Raw genomic sequence first — 17,686 nt, 5'->3', positions numbered from 1 at the left:
CACCATGTGATCTAGTTACAGTATGGAATTCACAACTAAATGTTTGCCGGCTAGATGTCTTGTAACTATTAAGTGAACTGACTAAAATGTGCTAAATACCCTGCAGTTGTGCATTTGGTTTGCTAATGTAGTTGCTAGATATCTAGAATCCCCTCCTAGATCAACAGCCTTGCTGTATCTAATATTGGTTTTATGTGTGCACCACACACTCCACACCTCTGACTAAGACCAGAGAGTCTTCTCATCATACTGTATGTGATGGTGTGGTGTCCTGCAGGGCTCAGTATGATGAGAAGACTCTCTGGTCTTAGTCAGAGGTGTGGAGTGTGTGGTGTGTGACTCACACAGACTAGAGACTAGAAAGGGCAGGCCTCGTTCCCTCCCAGGCACACAGCTTGTTATACCTGTCTCTCTGGGTCCACAGAACACTGCATCGTCTAGCCCTTTTCTCTTCTTTCACTCCGACTCCCTGTAGAGACTGAGCAGGGGAATCTACTGTCGCTCTCTCTGCCTCTTTCTCTCTCTTGCTCGCTCTCTTTCTCTCTCTTGCTCGCTCTCTTTCTCTCTCTTGCTCGCTCTCTTTCTCTCTCTTGCTCGCTCTCTTTCTCTCTCTTGCTCGCTCTCTTTCTCTCTCTTTCTCTCTCTTGCTCGCTCTCTTGCTCGCTCTCTTTCTCTCTCTTGCTCGCTCTCTTGCTCGCTCTCTTTCTCTCTCTTGCTCGCTCTCTTGCTCGCTCTCTTTCTCTCTCTTGCTCGCTCTCTTTCTCTCTCTTGCTCGCTCTCTTTCTCTCTCTTGCTCGCTCTCTTTCTCTCTCTTGCTCGCTCTCTTTCTCTCTCTTGCTCGCTCGCTCTCTTGCTCGCTCGCTCTCTTTCTCTCTCTTGCTCGCTCGCTCTCTTTCTCTCTCTTGCTCGCTCGCTCTCTTTCTCTCTCTTGCTCGCTCGCTCTCTTTCTCTCTCTTGCTCGCTCGCTCTCTTTCTCTCTCTTGCTCGCTCGCTCTCTTTCTCTCTCTTGCTCGCTCGCTCTCTTTCTCTCTCTTGCTCGCTCGCTCTCTTTCTCGCTCGCTCGTTCGCTCTCTTTCTCTCTCTCGCTCGCTCGCTCTCTTTCTCTCTCTCGCTCGCTCGCTCTCTTTCTCTCGCTCTCTTTCTCTCTCTCGCTCTCTTTCTCTCTCTTGCTCGCTCGCTCTCTTTCTCTCGCTCGCTCGCTCGCTCTCTTTCTCTCTCGCTCTCTTTCTCTCTCGCTCTCTTTCTCTCTCGCTCACTCGCTCTCTTTCTCTCTCTCGCTCTCTCTCTTTCGCTCGCTCGCTCGGTTTCTCTCGCTCGCTCTCTCGCTCGCTCTCTTTCTCTCTCTCGCTCTCTTTCTCTCTCTCGCTCTCTTTCTCTCTCTTTCTCGCTCTCTTTCTCTCTCTTTCTCTCTCTCGCTCTCTTTCTCTCTCTTGCTCGCTCGCTCTCTTTCTCTCTCTTGCTCGCTCGCTCTCTTTCTCTCTCTTGCTCGCTCGCTCTCTTTCTCTCTCGCTCTCTTTCTCTCTCGCTCACTCGCTCTCTTTCTCGCTCGCTCGCTCTCTTTCTCTCTCTCGCTCTCTTTCTTTCGCTCGCTCGCTCGGTTTCTCTCGCTCGCTCTCTCGCTCGCTCTCTCGCTCTCTTTCTCTCTCTCGCTCTCTTTCTCTCTCTCGCTCTCTTTCTCTCTCTTTCTCGCTCTTTCTCTCTCTTTCTCGCTCTCTTTCTCTCTCTTTCTCGCTCTCTTTCTCTCTCTTGCTCGCTCTCTTTCTCTCTCTTGCTCGCTCGCTCTCTTTCTCTTGCTCGCTCGCTCTCTTTCTCTCTCTTGCTCGCTCGCTCGCTCGCTCTCTTGCTCGCTCGCTCTCTTGCTCGCTCTCTTGCTCGCTCGCTCTCTTGCTCGCTCGCTCTCTTGCTCGCTCGCTCTCTTGCTCGCTCGCTCTCTTTCTCTCTCGCTCACTCGCTCTTTCTCTCTCGCTCGCTCGCTCTTTCTCTCGCTCGCTCGCTCTCTTTCTCTCTCTCGCTCTCTCTCGCTCTCTTTCTTTCGCTCGCTCGCTCTGTTTCTCTCTCGCTCTCTTTCGCTCGCTCGCTCTCTTTCTCTCGCTCGCTCTCTTTCTCTCGCTCGCTCTCTTTCTCTCGCTCGCTCTCTTTCTCTCGCTCGCTCTCTTTCGCTCGCTCTCTTTCTCTCTCCCGCTCGCTCGCTCTCTTTCTCTCGCTCGCTCGCTCTCTTTCTCTCGCTCGCTCGCTCTCTTTCTCTCGCTCTCTTTTTCTCGCCCTCGCACTTTTTCTCGCCCTCGCACTTTTTCTCGCCCTCGCACTTTTTCTCGCCCTCGCTCTTTTTCTCGCTCTTTCTCTCTCTCTCGTGCTCTTTCTCTCTCTCTCGTGCTCTTTCTCTCTCGCGCTCTCACTCTCTCTTCCTCCTCTGTTTCTATAGGTATGAGTTTGATGAGCCATGAATGTAATTACGAATCCCTCTCAGAAGTTGTTCTCTCAAACAGCCGATTGTTATTGCTGCGATTGTAAAATCACTCCATTGTTATGAAGATTGAGCAAAATGTGAATGTGTCTAATTTTCTATTTCTAATGCTGTTTTGTGAATAATACACGCCCCGGAGGAATGGTCTCATAGATAAGTCATAGAAATGAAACTTGTAAGATATGGTTGTTGCGGGGGTGGAAATATTAGAGCAAATTGTTAATGTGGGTACTTTATTCCCTGAGAGAGCCAAGCTGCCAGCCAGCCAGAGAAAGCTGGAGAATTGGAGGAGAGTTTTTATTTTATTTTTCTGAAACACACAATAGCACACACACTCCTTGCCACCAGTCTGGCCTCACTGTGATCCGCCGTTATAGAGTGGAAAGTGTCCGAGGCCTTTGTCTCACCCCTTTGGCAGTGTCCTGATGATTCGCTGAGCTGTGTGAGAGAGAGAGAGAAGGAGAGAGTGTGTGCGTGTGCATGCGCTGTGGCCCCAGGTCCCCGGCTCATGGAACAGCTTATCTAGGAGACATAGGAGGAGAATAAGGTCCATACATCATTCCCCTGACGACCTGTCTGTCCCTCGGTGCCCCGTCAGCACCACTGGAGAGCTCTGCTTTTCCACTACATTCACACTGCCGACCCCCTTCTGTTATTACACTGACCTGCCCTGCAGCACAGCACTGTGTATCTGTCTCCCAGCCATGAAACGGGCAGGAAAAGGAAAATCCTGTATGTGGGTCCCTCAAGGATCCATGTTAGGCCCACATTACTTTTGACTTGCCCTCTTTAATTCTGGATATAAAAGGCACTGGTACAAACTAGTGCACTATGCCTATGTAGGGAAATAGGCTGACATTTTATATGCAATTAGGATGCTATCCTCAGAGGGGATTGGGTTAAATCTGGAAGACACATTTCAGTTGAATGCAGTTGTCCATCTCCCTTTCCATTTCTCTTTCTGTTGGAACAAGGTGTTGGAACCGGTTCAGGGAACAGAAATGTAACCTGGAACGAAAGTGATCCATATGTTTCCGGAACATTATTTCAAAAGCATGGGAACCGGTTAATTAAGTTATTTTACGTTCCAACACGCAACAAAGTTCCTAAGCGAAGCCCTCACTCTGTCACTCAAAATGATTCCAGTGTCTGCATGCAAGCTGAAAATCTTTGCCAGTGTGTGTGCATGTTTAGGCTACCCGTCCCTCCCCCCTCCGAAGCATAGGCTACTGTACTGACACTACAATTGTGATTCAAAAGATAGGGACGAGTTTTTATTAGCTAGAGAAGAATGGATTCACTTTTTCAATGCTAGTTAAGGCGTAGTTATTACGTTTCACGTTGGATTTATTAACTAATAAAAGGTAAGATGTGTTTTTAATTCTGGTGCCGCTCGGCACACAAAATCTTGTTAGCTAGCTAGCTCAAAGGACATTTGAAGTTCCTACATGGAAGTCGCTCCTCCTCGGTATAATTCTGAGAACCAAATTCAGATAATGCATGTCATAAGATGCCCAGAGCTTCAAGCCTCCTCCTCAACCCTCGCTCGCTCTCTCCCCACCCACAAAATGTCAGTCACATCGTGTGTCATAGGCTACACGTGTCTGTCCATCACGCAGGTAAACAACTAGCAGGCCTGCTCTGTCTGCGCTGATTGAAGTAATTTAATTAGCTAAATGTAAACAGCGGTTGATTTCACAGGTTAAAGAAAGGAACAGGAAGGAACGACCATAAACCACAACTTTTTATAGGGTTTGAACCGGTTCATAACTTTATATTGCTTTTATTTTGCTTAACGGAAATGATTGGAAATGCATTTTGGTTCCAACCCCTGGATGGAACACACAACGCCTCGTAAATCCTCCACTGCTGTACAACCCATCAGTGGAGGTGTGAATATTGCCCTGGACGTCTTGTCTTTAAGTTATACATGAGACTATTGCATTGGAGAATCAAAGCAAACTAGAAACAATCTGACCAAAACGCTCCTCGGAATTCTGCGTTGATGAAGATCCACATTGCCATGGAAACGCACTATTTCTGGTGAGTTAAGTGCGTAGTGTAATCTTATGCATTCATTTCAATGGGATGTTTTGATGCATAGGAACAGCTCAGACAGACCCAGGGTTGGAGGTGAATTTATACTATATTCACGTATGGACTCGGAGAGCAACACACACTTTTGAATACTTGATTTGGATCCACAATGAATCAATGTGACGCAAAGGGATCTGCCTAGTTTAGGAACCATGTCTGTGGTGTGTATGTGCCATGTATCTGAGTGGCTGTGTTGCAGTGATGGAGGAAGCGGTGTGTGATGCGTTAGTCAGGAGCTAACTAACCACTGATCTGAGAGAAGCAGGTCCCAACCGGACAACACCAGGGGGATTCGATTTACTGTATAAGTTATTTTACCTCTGGCTGGCTGGTTCAGCAGATATTGTCACAACTGCCAGGAGTGTGTGCTGTGTTTGTGTGTCTGTGCATGTGTTCTTGTGCGTGTGCAGGTGAGGAGTGGGATGAGAGGTGAGGGGAGAACAGCCCAGGAGGGAGGGAGGGATGGAGAGAGGGAACTAAAAGTGACAGTTAATGGGACGATGCTCTCGCTGAGTCAGGTAACAGGACGAGGGAAGGGGTGAGGAGTGGCCAAGCCGAGGTGCTACTGTACCCCTGCAGCAGTGTATATCATTATCATCCCACCACATACTGCTGGCGAGGCACTTACAGGCAGCTCTTTTCAGAACAAATTTGCCAATTCCTTATGATTTTAGCTTTTTTTATTTTTAGAGGATGAAGGAGGAGAGTGAGGAGGGTGTAGAGGGTGTGAGTGTACTGGCTGGATGGATGTCTGGCAGGGCTGTTCAATTTCATCCCTAATGACTGCACACACACACACACACACACACCTGTACACATGCATACACACACACATGGCAAACTGATAGAAGTCTGAGGAGAAGGAAAGGAGTATTGTCATTATTGTTATCTTAATAGCAACATGGATATCACAGTACCAAACCACTGTGGCTAGGTAGTGAGTGGAAATATGCAGTGCTACAAAAACACTGTCCATAATGTCTATGACCAACCTTAAACTGCTCAAACAATATGTTTACCTTTAGTTCATAATGCATGCTAAACGAAAGTGCAAAAAGAAGGTCTCATATTTTGTCCAGAGGAATATCCTTTTAAAATGGTTTGAAATGTTTCTTTCACTCCTAATCCCATAGTCAAATAAAAGGCTGTTCAGGGTATTATTTTGTATTGCTGCATTGCCCCCTCATGATAAAACTGTATATTTTGAATCTCTGCTTCTCTCACTTCTGCAGTGGTCCCCTCCCTAGCAACAGTGTGCCCTTATTGCAGCGATAGGCATGTGTAAACACAAAGTCTGACAGTCTGTGTGAGTAAAGTGAGAAACCCTGCAGTCACCACTTGCTGGACTCTCTCTGTCTCTTTCTGTCTCTTTCTGTCTCTCTCTCTGTCTCTTTCTGTCTTTCTCTTTCTGTCTTTCTCTTTCTGTCTGTCTCTCTCTCTTTCTGTCTGTCTGTCTCTCTTTCTGTCTGTCTGTCTCTCTTTCTGTCTGTCTCTCTCTGTCTCTGTCTCTGTCTCTCTCTCTGTCTCTGTCTCTCTCTCGTTCCTTTTCTCTTCTCTAATGACACTGCAGCAGCTGTGCAACGATTACTAATGTTCTATTGTTTGGAAATTATAGTAGAAGAAGAACCCGGAGAACAACGTACCCTCTTGGGATTCGTAATGATAAATACATCGCCAGTTGCCGCATTACAAACTCATGCACGCGCACACTTTGCAGGGTTAGACCCTGTGTATGAAATACCTGAGGACTAAGAGGAAGGAAACCGTATATGCTCAAGGTATGACACAGTCCGGTAACAAAACACCATGTCAAATGAATTATTTTGTCATTAAGGAACCCTCCTCTGTCTTCCAGCCAGGGTTCCTGTGTGTAGTTGTGGCAACAGGGCCCCTGGCCCCTAAGCCTACAGTGCTGTTATTACACTATTGGTCTCAACAAGGACCTCATGAGGGAGGAGAATGGAGAGGAAGGCTTGTCTTCAGGCATGCTGGCGGTGCACTCACTCCATTTCTTTCTCCCTCACTCATTCTCCCTCATCCCTCACTCCCTGACTCATCCGACCCCAGAGTCCCCCCTTGCTCGCTCTCCTCTCTCTCTCTACCTGCTGCTCTCTTTGTTCAGTCCTCCCTCCCTCTGTCGCTCTCTTTCTCTCTCTCTTTTCTTCAGTCCTCTTTGCCCCCAGGCTCCCTGAGGACTCTATTTCAATCACACTGGGCTAAAAATAGAGCCCGTCTGTAATGAGGCAATCGTGAGAGGAATAGAATGGGACAATGAAAACACTGACGCTCAGGGACCTCTGGCTAGCCTGAACTGACTGGATGGATTCAGACAAAAACACAATGCATTCTCCCAGTCAGAGCCACAGTCAGTTTGCTTATCTAAAGCTCAGACTCTCTGTAAAGCTATGGAATATGTCTCCATCTACCATAGGCTAGGCTACTCTCCTGTTAGTAAAAGGCAGTTACTGAGAGAAAATAGTGCTGAAATGAAACTGCTATAACACTAGAACCGCCATAGACCAACGGCCATTGACGTTTGATTTTGTAAATAAAACATATTGGCCACAAAAAAAATCAACTTCCCTGACTTTTCCTAAATGTTTTGTATTTTACACTGCTCATTTGTCCGCATTTTGAAATCAAAAACAGAAATGTATTTCCAGCCTTTTTACCTGCCAAGACCATGTGCTGTTGTTACCCAGCCAGGTGCTACTGCCTCTCTGTCTCCTCAAAGAATGAATGGCAAATGGATGAATGGCTGATAATTGTACACATTGCCTCACAATTGAATTTAAATGAAGCCCAACAGAATGACGCGGGCGATTTAATTTGGAAAGAAAATAGTGTAATGAGTTTTTGTTGTCCCTATTTATCAGCGTTCGGCGCTCATGTTTATCGTATAATTTGACAATATTTTCAGTTGTCAAATTGTACATGAAGAGATGGGTGCATCTTGTAATTGACAGAGAGGCGTCACTTTATCAAATCCTCACATGCAGGTCAAATGTTTTGATTTCTATATAGTATCAGAAAGATCATATTCCGCAGTTTCTATGACACTTAACTTTTGTCAAATATCTCTGAAAATTCAAGAGGTGCATCTCTATAAAATGTAACTTTATCCCAGAATATCTGCACTGTCCATGCGTTCAGCACCTGACCACACTCGTACGGCAGCATAGATTTGGCTACTAAGCAAAGATTAGTAACATAATAAACTTAAAATATTATATTCTGTTTTCTTTTAAATCCATTTTCTTATTTCCACAATGTTTCTTTAGACCTGCCAAAACAAAATTATAATGGACTTCTTTGTGATGGACTTGAAATAGTGGTTTTTGGTTTTTATTTGTAGCCTAGATTAACATAAACTCATGAAAATGTATTTATGTTCTTTGAAATAATTGATTTGATGTACTTTAATGTTACCCAAGACCTTTATAAACGCAAACAAATTGTTATTCTTCCAATAGCATATATGAAATGTATTTATTAGACTGTTAGAATGTTGATGAGTCATTGACGGGAAGTCTAAACAAATAACTATTCTTGTTGTATTTTACATTATTTCCACTAATATTTCTTCATTCAATACATGCTTTACAATTGTTTATGCACTATTTATAAAGCATTCATGCTTATGTTTGCGCACCTTGCAGGTTGATAAGCATCTGATCCGTATGCTAAACGTTCTCTAGCGGGTACGTATAGACTGAAACGCCAGGCGGTTAAAAGGAGAACATGATACTGCCCCGCTCATGAAATGTGTTCATTGTCTGTAGTCTAATCCATCTACTTATCTGAATGAAAATGAACATAGCAAGTAGCCTAGGGATCATAAAGCACAACGCATTCAACGTTCAAGCATTACTTTAATATGTCTCTATGACAACGTCCCTGAGATAGCAGGCAGACAAAGCCGTGCATTCAGAGTGCACTCAGCATAACAATAGAGGTGCCTGTACTCCGAGAGAGAGAGAGACTTGTCTAAGCTTTATATGTAACTAGGTTATGTACTGATAAATGATAGGCTACTTACAACAAGTTACATTTTTTGTTGTTGTGAAAAAGCGATATCTGCAGTATAGTTGGAGGCCTCCTTGTTGCATCCAAACACAGACTCCCAGAGTCACAGCTCTGATGCAGTGTCGTGTTGCTGCAGTACTTGGCAGCGTCCCCTCCGGATCGGTCTCTCTGCCTCTGTTGTTGGACGTAATGAAAAAGCTGTCCCGGACATCACCATATTCCAGCCAGGTCGTCATTATACATAATAATTTACACGGCCTATCAGAACCACACTATGTTCCACACGCTACCCTGGCTGCCAGCTGAGGTGGCATCGTTTAGGCTGCTCAGTCACCTGCTACTGGGAGAAACCATGGGGTTGTTGCTGGGTTTGGGCTCACAAAGATACCATTTGTCCCTCTCGCTCTGGCTCTCTCTACCTCACGTCTTTGTGGCGACAGACAGGGACATAGAAACACAACGGGGTTAGAGACGTGCAGAAAGCAGCAGGCGCTTGAGACAGACAGCCCAAGTTGAGCTGAACTTTGGTCCTAGTCTCCACTGTGTCTAGATAACGGTAATAACTCCAAAGGACAAATATAATTGTACTGCAGTTCTTCCACAATCTCACCAAACTTGGTAAAAAAAAAAAAACACTGGTGTTGAATGTCATCATCTCTAGAGAAAGGAGAGAGAGTGAGGGCCAATTTGAAATGATCAAATTGCATAGAAGGCTGCTACTGTTATAACCCTTTCCCATAGCTGTTTTATTTTGTGCCTCTTCCTTTCGGGCAATCACTTTTTCAGTCTCTCTCCTTTTTTATTTATTCATGAAATGTGTTTTTGTTTTCAAAAGATATGTTCCCCATCAGTGTGCTAGTTGGTTAGTCCCAGGCAGGGCAGATGGATAGATAGAAACAGGGCCACATCATACTGTACTTCTGAACAGAGCAGAACCAGAACAAACCTGTCTGCCTAATAATCCTTAACATACCTATGGCTGGATGTTAAGCAGCCAGCCTAGCAACCAATCAATGCACTGCCCCAGGCAGGGTTTCTTCCTGCTCCTGCTTTAGGAAAGGCTATGCGGAGTCACCACAAAACATTACATCCACTTTTCAAGGATACAGCATTTTCACCCTCACTTCCGTTCCCCCAGAAAAAGGGAAGTGGGAACTCTGCTCGGGTGTGTTTCTACACCTGCCACGTTAGGTTACCTATAGGACTGCAGTGATGCAGAGACTCAGGGCCATGATGCTGGAATACAGATCAGGGTTTGGAGAGAGAGTTGTCTGTCCTGGTTTAATGGGAAGAGAATAGCACCAGATGTAATGAGGCAGAGTAGTGCTGCTAGCCTAAGATTTGTTCTGCTTTTAGTTTCTACTCAGTTCTGTAGAGTTGACAAAAATACAATTCATGTTGAATTCCAGATTCTCTGCTTATTTCTTCCTTATTCCGGTAATCGTTTAACCAGGATTTCTGAAAAAAAAACTGGGAATTTTAGGTATGTTACCATCATTTTGCATCTCTAAGACATAACTACAGTATGCTGGATCATGTCCATCAGAGGTCAGTGTAGTCACTGAGGATCTCTGGTTGTGTGTCCATCTGCATGCGGTCTCTGATAGACCCTTCCCTACAGCCATACCAGCTATTTGTGGCCTCGCGACAGCTTGACGTTCTCACACCTCTGTTGGACTCATGAGGATGATTCACAAGGAGACCATCTGACAAACTAGGAAAGTTTTCCACCACATCCACAAGCAGCACTGTAGTGACTTTTGAATTATTGAAGAAGTGCAAGGAAGCCTTGAACAATCTCAGTGTGGTGTAAGCCAGGCATTGGGTGGGTAAACCATACAGGACTACAATATCTCAAACTGCTCAGCAACAGCCCTGGTGTAAGGGGACCAAAAATAGCTCAAAAACAGTGACAATGGGTAGGCAAGGATTCTGTCAAGGAGAAATATTGGAGCATAGTTAGCTAGCATAGCAACTTAACCTGAACTGCTCTCCTCGACCCCAATCAACCAGAATAACTATCTGGACCAGGAACAACTGTCCCATTCACAGACGGTCCGGACATTTCTGTTTTACTGTTGCGTTCAGTCTGCATGCAGCCACTCACCGAAGGGTCAATTAAGGTAATTTAGGATCTGACTCTGATGTGGAACTTATGAGAGCAGGGAAGACTTGTAAGAAGTGGCTGAGAAAGCTACCTTTCTGCAGGTTACTACTATAGGAGGGTTTACTACTATAGGAGGGTTTACTACTATAGGAGGGTTTACTACTATAGGAAGGTTTACTGCTATAGGAAGGTTTACTGCTATAGGAGGGTTTACTACTATAGGAAGGTTTACTACTATAGGAGGGTTTACTACTATAGGAAGGTTTAATACTATAGGAGGGTTTACTACTATAGGAGGGTTTACTGCTATAGGAGGGTTTACTACTATAGGAGGGTTTACTACTATAGGAAGGTTTACTGCTATAGGAAGGTTTACTGCTATAGGAGGGTTTACTGCTATAGGAGGGTTTACTGCTATAGGAGGGTTTACTGCTATAGGAGGGTTTACTGCTATAGGAGGGTTTACTGCTATAGGAGGGTGTACTACTATAGGAGGGTGTACTACTATAGGAGGGTGTACTGCTATAGGAGGGTGTACTGCTATAGGAGGGTTTACTGCTATAGGAGGGTTTACTGCTATAGGAGGGTTTACTACTTAGGAGGGTTTACTACTATAGGAGGATTTACTACTTAGGAGGGTTTACTGCTATAGGAAGGTGTACTACTATAGGAGGGTGTACTACTATAGGAGGGTGTACTACTATAGGAGGGTGTACTACTATAGGAGGGTGTACTACTATAGGAGGGTGTACTACTATAGGAGGGTGTACTACTATAGGAGGGTGTACTACTATAGGAGGGTGTACTACTATAGGAGGGTGTACTGCTATAGGAGGGTGTACTGCTATAGGAGGGTGTACTGCTATAGGAGGGTTTACTGCTATAGGAGGGTTTACTACTTAGGAGGGTTTACTACTATAGGAGGATTTACTACTTAGGAGGGTTTACTGCTATAGGAAGGTGTACTACTATAGGAGGGTGTACTACTATAGGAAGGTTTACTGCTATAGGAAGGTTTACTGCTATAGGAGGGTTTACTACTATAGGAAGGTTTACTACTATAGGAGGGTTTACTACTATAGGAAGGTTTACTACTATAGGAGGGTTTACTACTATAGGAAGGTTTAATACTATAGGAGGGTTTACTACTATAGGAGGGTTTACTGCTATAGGAGGGTTTACTGCTATAGGAGGGTTTACTACTATAGGAGGGTTTACTACTATAGGAAGGTTTACTGCTATAGGAAGGTTTACTGCTATAGGAGGGTTTACTGCTATAGGAGGGTTTACTGCTATAGGAGGGTTTACTGCTATAGGAGGGTGTACTACTATAGGAGGGTGTACTACTATAGGAGGGTGTACTGCTATAGGAGGGTGTACTGCTATAGGAGGGTGTACTGCTATAGGAGGGTGTACTGCTATAGGAGGGTTTACTGCTATAGGAGGGTTTACTACTTAGGAGGGTTTACTACTATAGGAGGATTTACTACTTAGGAGGGTTTACTGCTATAGGAAGGTGTACTACTATAGGAGGGGGTGTACTACTATAGGAGGGTGTACTACTATAGGAGGGTGTACTACTATAGGAGGGTGTACTACTATAGGAGGGTGTACTACTATAGGAGGGTGTACTACTATAGGAGGGTGTACTACTATAGGAGGGTGTACTACTATAGGAGGGTGTACTGCTATAGGAGGGTGTACTGCTATAGGAGGGTTTACTGCTATAGGAGGGTTTACTGCTATAGGAGGGTTTACTACTTAGGAGGGTTTACTACTATAGGAGGATTTACTACTTAGGAGGGTTTACTGCTATAGGAAGGTGTACTACTATAGGAGGGTGTACTACTATAGGAGGGTGTACTACTATAGGAGGGTGTACTACTATAGGAGGGTGTACTACTATAGGAGGGTGTACTACTATAGGAGGGTGTACTACTATAGGAGGGTGTACTACTATAGGAGGGTGTACTACTATAGGAGGGTGTACTGCTATAGGAGGGTGTACTGCTATAGGAGGGTTTACTGCTATAGGAGGGTTTACTGCTATAGGAGGGTTTACTACTTAGGAGGGTTTACTACTATAGGAGGATTTACTACTTAGGAGGGTTTACTGCTATAGGAAGGTGTACTACTATAGGAGGGTGTACTACTATAGGAGGGTGTACTGCTATAGGAGGGTGTACTGCTATAGGAGGGTGTACTGCTATAGGAGGGTGTACTACTTAGGATGGTGTACTACTATAGGATGGTGTACTGCTATAGGAGGGTTTACTGCTATAGGAGGGTTTACTGCTATAGGAGGGTTTACTGCTATAGGAGGGTTTACTGCTATAGGAGGGTTTACTACTTAGGAGGGTTTACTACTATAGGAGGGTTTACTACTTAGGAGGGTTTACTGCTATAGGAGGGTTTACTGCTATAGGAGGGTTTACTGCTATAGGAGGGTGTACTACTATAGGAGGGTGTACTACTATAGGAGGGTGTACTACTATAGGAGGGTGTACTACTATAGGAGGGTGTACTACTATAGGAGGGTGTACTGCTATAGGAGGGTGTACTGCTATAGGAGGGTGTACTGCTATAGGAGGGTTTACTGCTATAGGAGGGTTTACTACTTAGGAGGGTTTACTACTATAGGAGGATTTACTACTTAGGAGGGTTTACTGCTATAGGAAGGTGTACTACTATAGGAGGGTGTACTACTATAGGAGGGTGTACTGCTATAGGAGGGTGTACTGCTATAGGAGGGTGTACTGCTATAGGAGGGTTTACTGCTATAGGATGGTGTACTACTTAGGAGGGTTTACTACTATAGGAGGGTGTACTGCTATAGGAGGGTTTACTGCTATAGGAGGGTTTACTGCTATAGGAGGGTTTACTGCTATAGGAGGGTTTACTGCTATAGGAGGGTTTACTGCTATAGGAGGGTTTACTACTTAGGAGGGTTTACTACTATAGGAGGGTTTACTACTTAGGAGGGTTTACTGCTATAGGAGGGTTTACTGCTATAGGAGGGTGTACTGCTATAGGAGGGTGTACTACTATAGGAGGGTGTACTACTATAGGAGGGTGTACTACTATAGGAGGGTGTACTACTATAGGAGGGTGTACTACTATAGGAGGGTGTACTACTATAGGAGGGTGTACTACTATAGGAGGGTTTACTGCTATAGGAGGGTGTACTGCTATAGGAGGGTGTACTGCTATAGGAGGGTTTACTGCTATAGGAGGGTTTACTACTTAGGAGGGTTTACTACTATAGGAGGGTTTACTACTATAGGAGGGTGTACTACTATAGGAGGGTGTACTACTATAGGAGGGTGTACTGCTATAGGAGGGTGTACTGCTATAGGAGGGTTTACTGCTATAGGAGGGTTTACTGCTATAGGAGGGTTTACTACTTAGGAGGGTTTACTACTATAGGAGGATTTACTACTTAGGAGGGTTTACTGCTATAGGAAGGTGTACTACTATAGGAGGGTGTACTACTATAGGAGGGTGTACTGCTATAGGAGGGTGTACTGCTATAGGAGGGTTTACTGCTATAGGAGGGTGTACTACTTAGGAGGGTTTACTACTATAGGATGGTGTACTGCTATAGGAGGGTTTACTGCTATAGGAGGGTTTACTGCTATAGGAGGGTTTACTGCTATAGGAGGGTTTACTGCTATAGGAGGGTTTACTGCTATAGGAGGGTTTACTGCTATAGGAGGGTTTACTACTTAGGAGGGTTTACTACTATAGGAGGGTTTACTACTATAGGAGGGTTTACTACTTAGGAGGGTTTACTGCTATAGGAGGGTTTACTGCTATAGGAGGGTTTACTGCTATAGGAGGGTTTACTGCTATAGGAGGGTTTACTACTTAGGAGGGTTTACTCTATAGGAGGGTTTACTACTTAGGAGGGTTTACTGCTATAGGAGGGTTTACTGCTATAGGAGGGTGTACTACTATAGGAGGGTGTACTACTATAGGAGGGTGTACTACTATAGGAGGTGTACTACTATAGGAGGGTGTACTACTATAGGAGGGTGTACTACTATAGGAGGGTGTACTGCTATAGGAGGGTGTACTGCTATAGGAGGGTGTACTGCTATAGGAGGGTTTACTGCTATAGGAGGGTTTACTACTTAGGAGGGTTTACTACTTAGGAGGGTTTACTACTTAGGAGGGTTTACTGCTATAGGAGGGTGTACTGCTATAGGAGGGTGTACTGCTATAGGAGGGTGTACTGCTATAGGAGGGTTTACTGCTATAGGAGGGTTTACTGCTATAGGAGGGTTTACTACTTAGGAGGGTTTACTACTATAGGAGGATTTACTACTTAGGAGGGTTTACTGCTATAGGAAGGTGTACTACTATAGGAGGGTGTACTACTATAGGAGGGTGTACTGCTATAGGAGGGTGTACTACTATAGGAGGGTTTACTGCTATAGGAGGGTTTACTGCTATAGGAGGGTTTACTGCTATAGGAGGGTTTACTACTTAGGAGGGTTTACTACTATAGGAGGGTTTACTACTTAGGAGGGTTTACTGCTATAGGAGGGTTTACTGCTATAGGAGGGTGTACTACTATAGGAGGGTGTACTACTATAGGAGGGTGTACTACTATAGGAGGGTGTACTACTATAGGAGGGTGTACTACTATAGGAGGGTGTACTACTATAGGAGGGTGTACTGCTATAGGAGGGTTTACTGCTATAGGAGGGTGTACTGCTATAGGAGGGTGTACTGCTATAGGAGGGTTTACTGCTATAGGAGGGTTTACTACTTAGGAGGGTTTACTACTATAGGAGGGTTTACTACTTAGGAGGGTTTACTGCTATAGGAGGGTGTACTGCTATAGGAGGGTGTACTGCTATAGGAGGATTTACTGCTATAGGAGGGTTTACTGCTATAGGAGGGTGTACTACTATAGGAGGGTTTACTACTATAGGAGGATTTACTGCTATAGGAGGGTTTACTGCTATAGGAGGGTTTACTACTTAGGAGGGTTTACTGCTATAGGAGGATTTACTGCTATAGGAGGGTTTACTGCTATAGGAGGGTGTACTGCTATAGGAGGGTGTACTACTATAGGAGGGTGTACTACTATAGGAGGGTGTACTACTATAGGAGGGTGTACTACTATAGGAGGGTGTACTACTATAGGAGGGTGTACTACTATAGGAGGGTGTACTACTATAGGAGGGTGTACTGCTATAGGAGGGTTTACTGCTATAGGAGGGTGTACTACTATAGGAGGGTGTACTACTATAGGAGGGTGTACTACTATAGGAGGGTTTACTACTATAGGAGGATTTACTGCTATAGGAGGGTTTACTGCTATAGGAGGGTTTACTACTTAGGAGGGTTTACTGCTATAGGAGGATTTACTGCTATAGGAGGGTTTACTGCTATAGGAGGGTGTACTGCTATAGGAGGGTGTACTACTATAGGAGGGTGTACTACTATAGGAGGGTGTACTACTATAGGAGGGTGTACTACTATAGGAGGGTGTACTACTATAGGAGGGTGTACTACTATAGGAGGGTGTACTACTATAGGAGGGTGTACTGCTATAGGAGGGTTTACTGCTATAGGAGGGTGTACTACTATAGGAGGGTGTACTACTATAGGAGGGTGTACTACTATAGGAGGGTGTACTACTATAGGATGGTGTACTACTATAGGAGGGTGTACTACTATAGGAGGGTGTACTACTATAGGAGGGTGTACTGCTATAGGAGGGTGTACTGCTATAGGAGGGTTTACTGCTATAGGAGGGTTTACTGCTATAGGAGGGTTTACTGCTATAGGAGGGTGTACTGCTATAGGAGGGTGTACTGCTATAGGAGGGTGTACTACTATAGGAGGGTTTACTACTATAGGAGGGTGTACTACTATAGGAGGGTGTACTACTATAGGAGGGTGTACTACTATAGGAGGGTTTACTACTATAGGAGGGTGTACTGCTATAGGAGGGTTTACTGCTATAGGAGGGTGTACTACTATAGGAGGGTGTACTGCTATAGGAGGGTGTACTGCTATAGGAGGGTGTACTGCTATAGGAGGGTGTACTGCTATAGGAGGGTGTACTGCTATAGGAGGTGTACTGCTATAGGAGGGTGTACTGCTATAGGAGGGTGTACTGCTATAGGAGGGTGTACTGCTATAGGAGGGTGTACTGCTATAGGAGGGTGTACTGCTATAGGAGGGTGTACTGCTATAGGAGGGTTTACTGCTATAGGAGGGTTTACTGCTATAGGAGGGTTTACTACTATAGGAGTGTGTACTGCTATAGGAGGGTGTACTGCTATAGGAGGGTGTACTGCTATAGGAGGGTGTACTGCTATAGGAGGGTGTACTGCTATAGGAGGGTGTACTGCTATAGGAGGGTGTACTACTATAGGAGGGTGTACTACTATAGGAGGGTGTACTGCTATAGGAGGGTGTACTGCTATAGGAGGGTGTACTACTATAGGAGGGTGTACTACTATAGGAGGGTGTACTACTATAGGAGGGTGTACTGCTATAGGAGGGTTTACTGCTATAGGAGGGTTTACTGCTATAGGAGGGTGTACTGCTATAGGAGGGTGTACTGCTATAGGAGGGTGTACTGCTATAGGAGGGTGTACTGCTATAGGAGGGTGTACTGCTATAGGAGGGTTTACTGCTATAGGAGGGTGTACTGCTATAGGAGGGTGTACTGCTATAGGAGGGTTTACTGCTATAGGAGGGTGTACTGCTATAGGAGGGTGTACTGCTATAGGAGGGTGTACTGCTATAGGAGGGTTTACTGCTATAGGAGGGTGTACTACTGTTAGAGGAAATTATAGTTTAGATGATCAATTATGTATACATTAATGATTAGAACCATTTATTCTAATACTATTATGTTATGATTTGAAAAGTATGAGTTTTTAGTTGAGCTGTTACTGAAAATGTAAGCAGAAATGAATTAATTGTCTGTGTCTCCTGGGAACAGATAAGAATGTTTTGGTTGGATT

General features: G+C 44.7%; 3 protein-coding genes and 2 pseudogenes across 4 annotated transcripts in view; 1 reads left to right on the top strand and 4 right to left on the bottom strand.

Moving 5' to 3' along the window:
• Positions 1-17,686, top strand: part of LOC115128530 (trafficking protein particle complex subunit 9-like) — a 330,259-nt gene that overhangs the window by 136,544 nt on the left and 176,029 nt on the right. The window lies entirely within an intron of this gene.
• LOC135571339 (DNA-directed RNA polymerase II subunit RPB1-like) lies at positions 12,028-12,754 on the bottom strand (the record flags this gene model as incomplete). Its single annotated transcript, XM_065017111.1, has 4 exons — positions 12,028-12,145; positions 12,182-12,197; positions 12,237-12,446; positions 12,511-12,754. Coding segments are annotated over 4 exons (588 nt in total), but the record flags the coding sequence as incomplete, so codon positions are not given.
• Positions 13,491-14,411, bottom strand: LOC135571312 (adhesive plaque matrix protein-like; annotated as a pseudogene).
• On the bottom strand, positions 15,022-15,934 carry LOC135571338 (DNA-directed RNA polymerase II subunit RPB1-like; annotated as a pseudogene).
• LOC135571311 (DNA-directed RNA polymerase II subunit RPB1-like) lies at positions 16,042-16,743 on the bottom strand (the record flags this gene model as incomplete). The annotated part of the gene is made up of 1 exon (XM_065017085.1): positions 16,042-16,743. A coding segment is annotated over one exon (702 nt), but the record flags the coding sequence as incomplete, so codon positions are not given.

Source organism: Oncorhynchus nerka, linkage group LG4, assembly GCF_034236695.1.
Source record: "Oncorhynchus nerka isolate Pitt River linkage group LG4, Oner_Uvic_2.0, whole genome shotgun sequence".
NCBI lineage: Eukaryota > Metazoa > Chordata > Actinopteri > Salmoniformes > Salmonidae > Oncorhynchus > Oncorhynchus nerka.
Note: the sequence above shows the minus strand (reverse complement) of the source record. Positions and strands in the feature narration are given on the sequence as shown.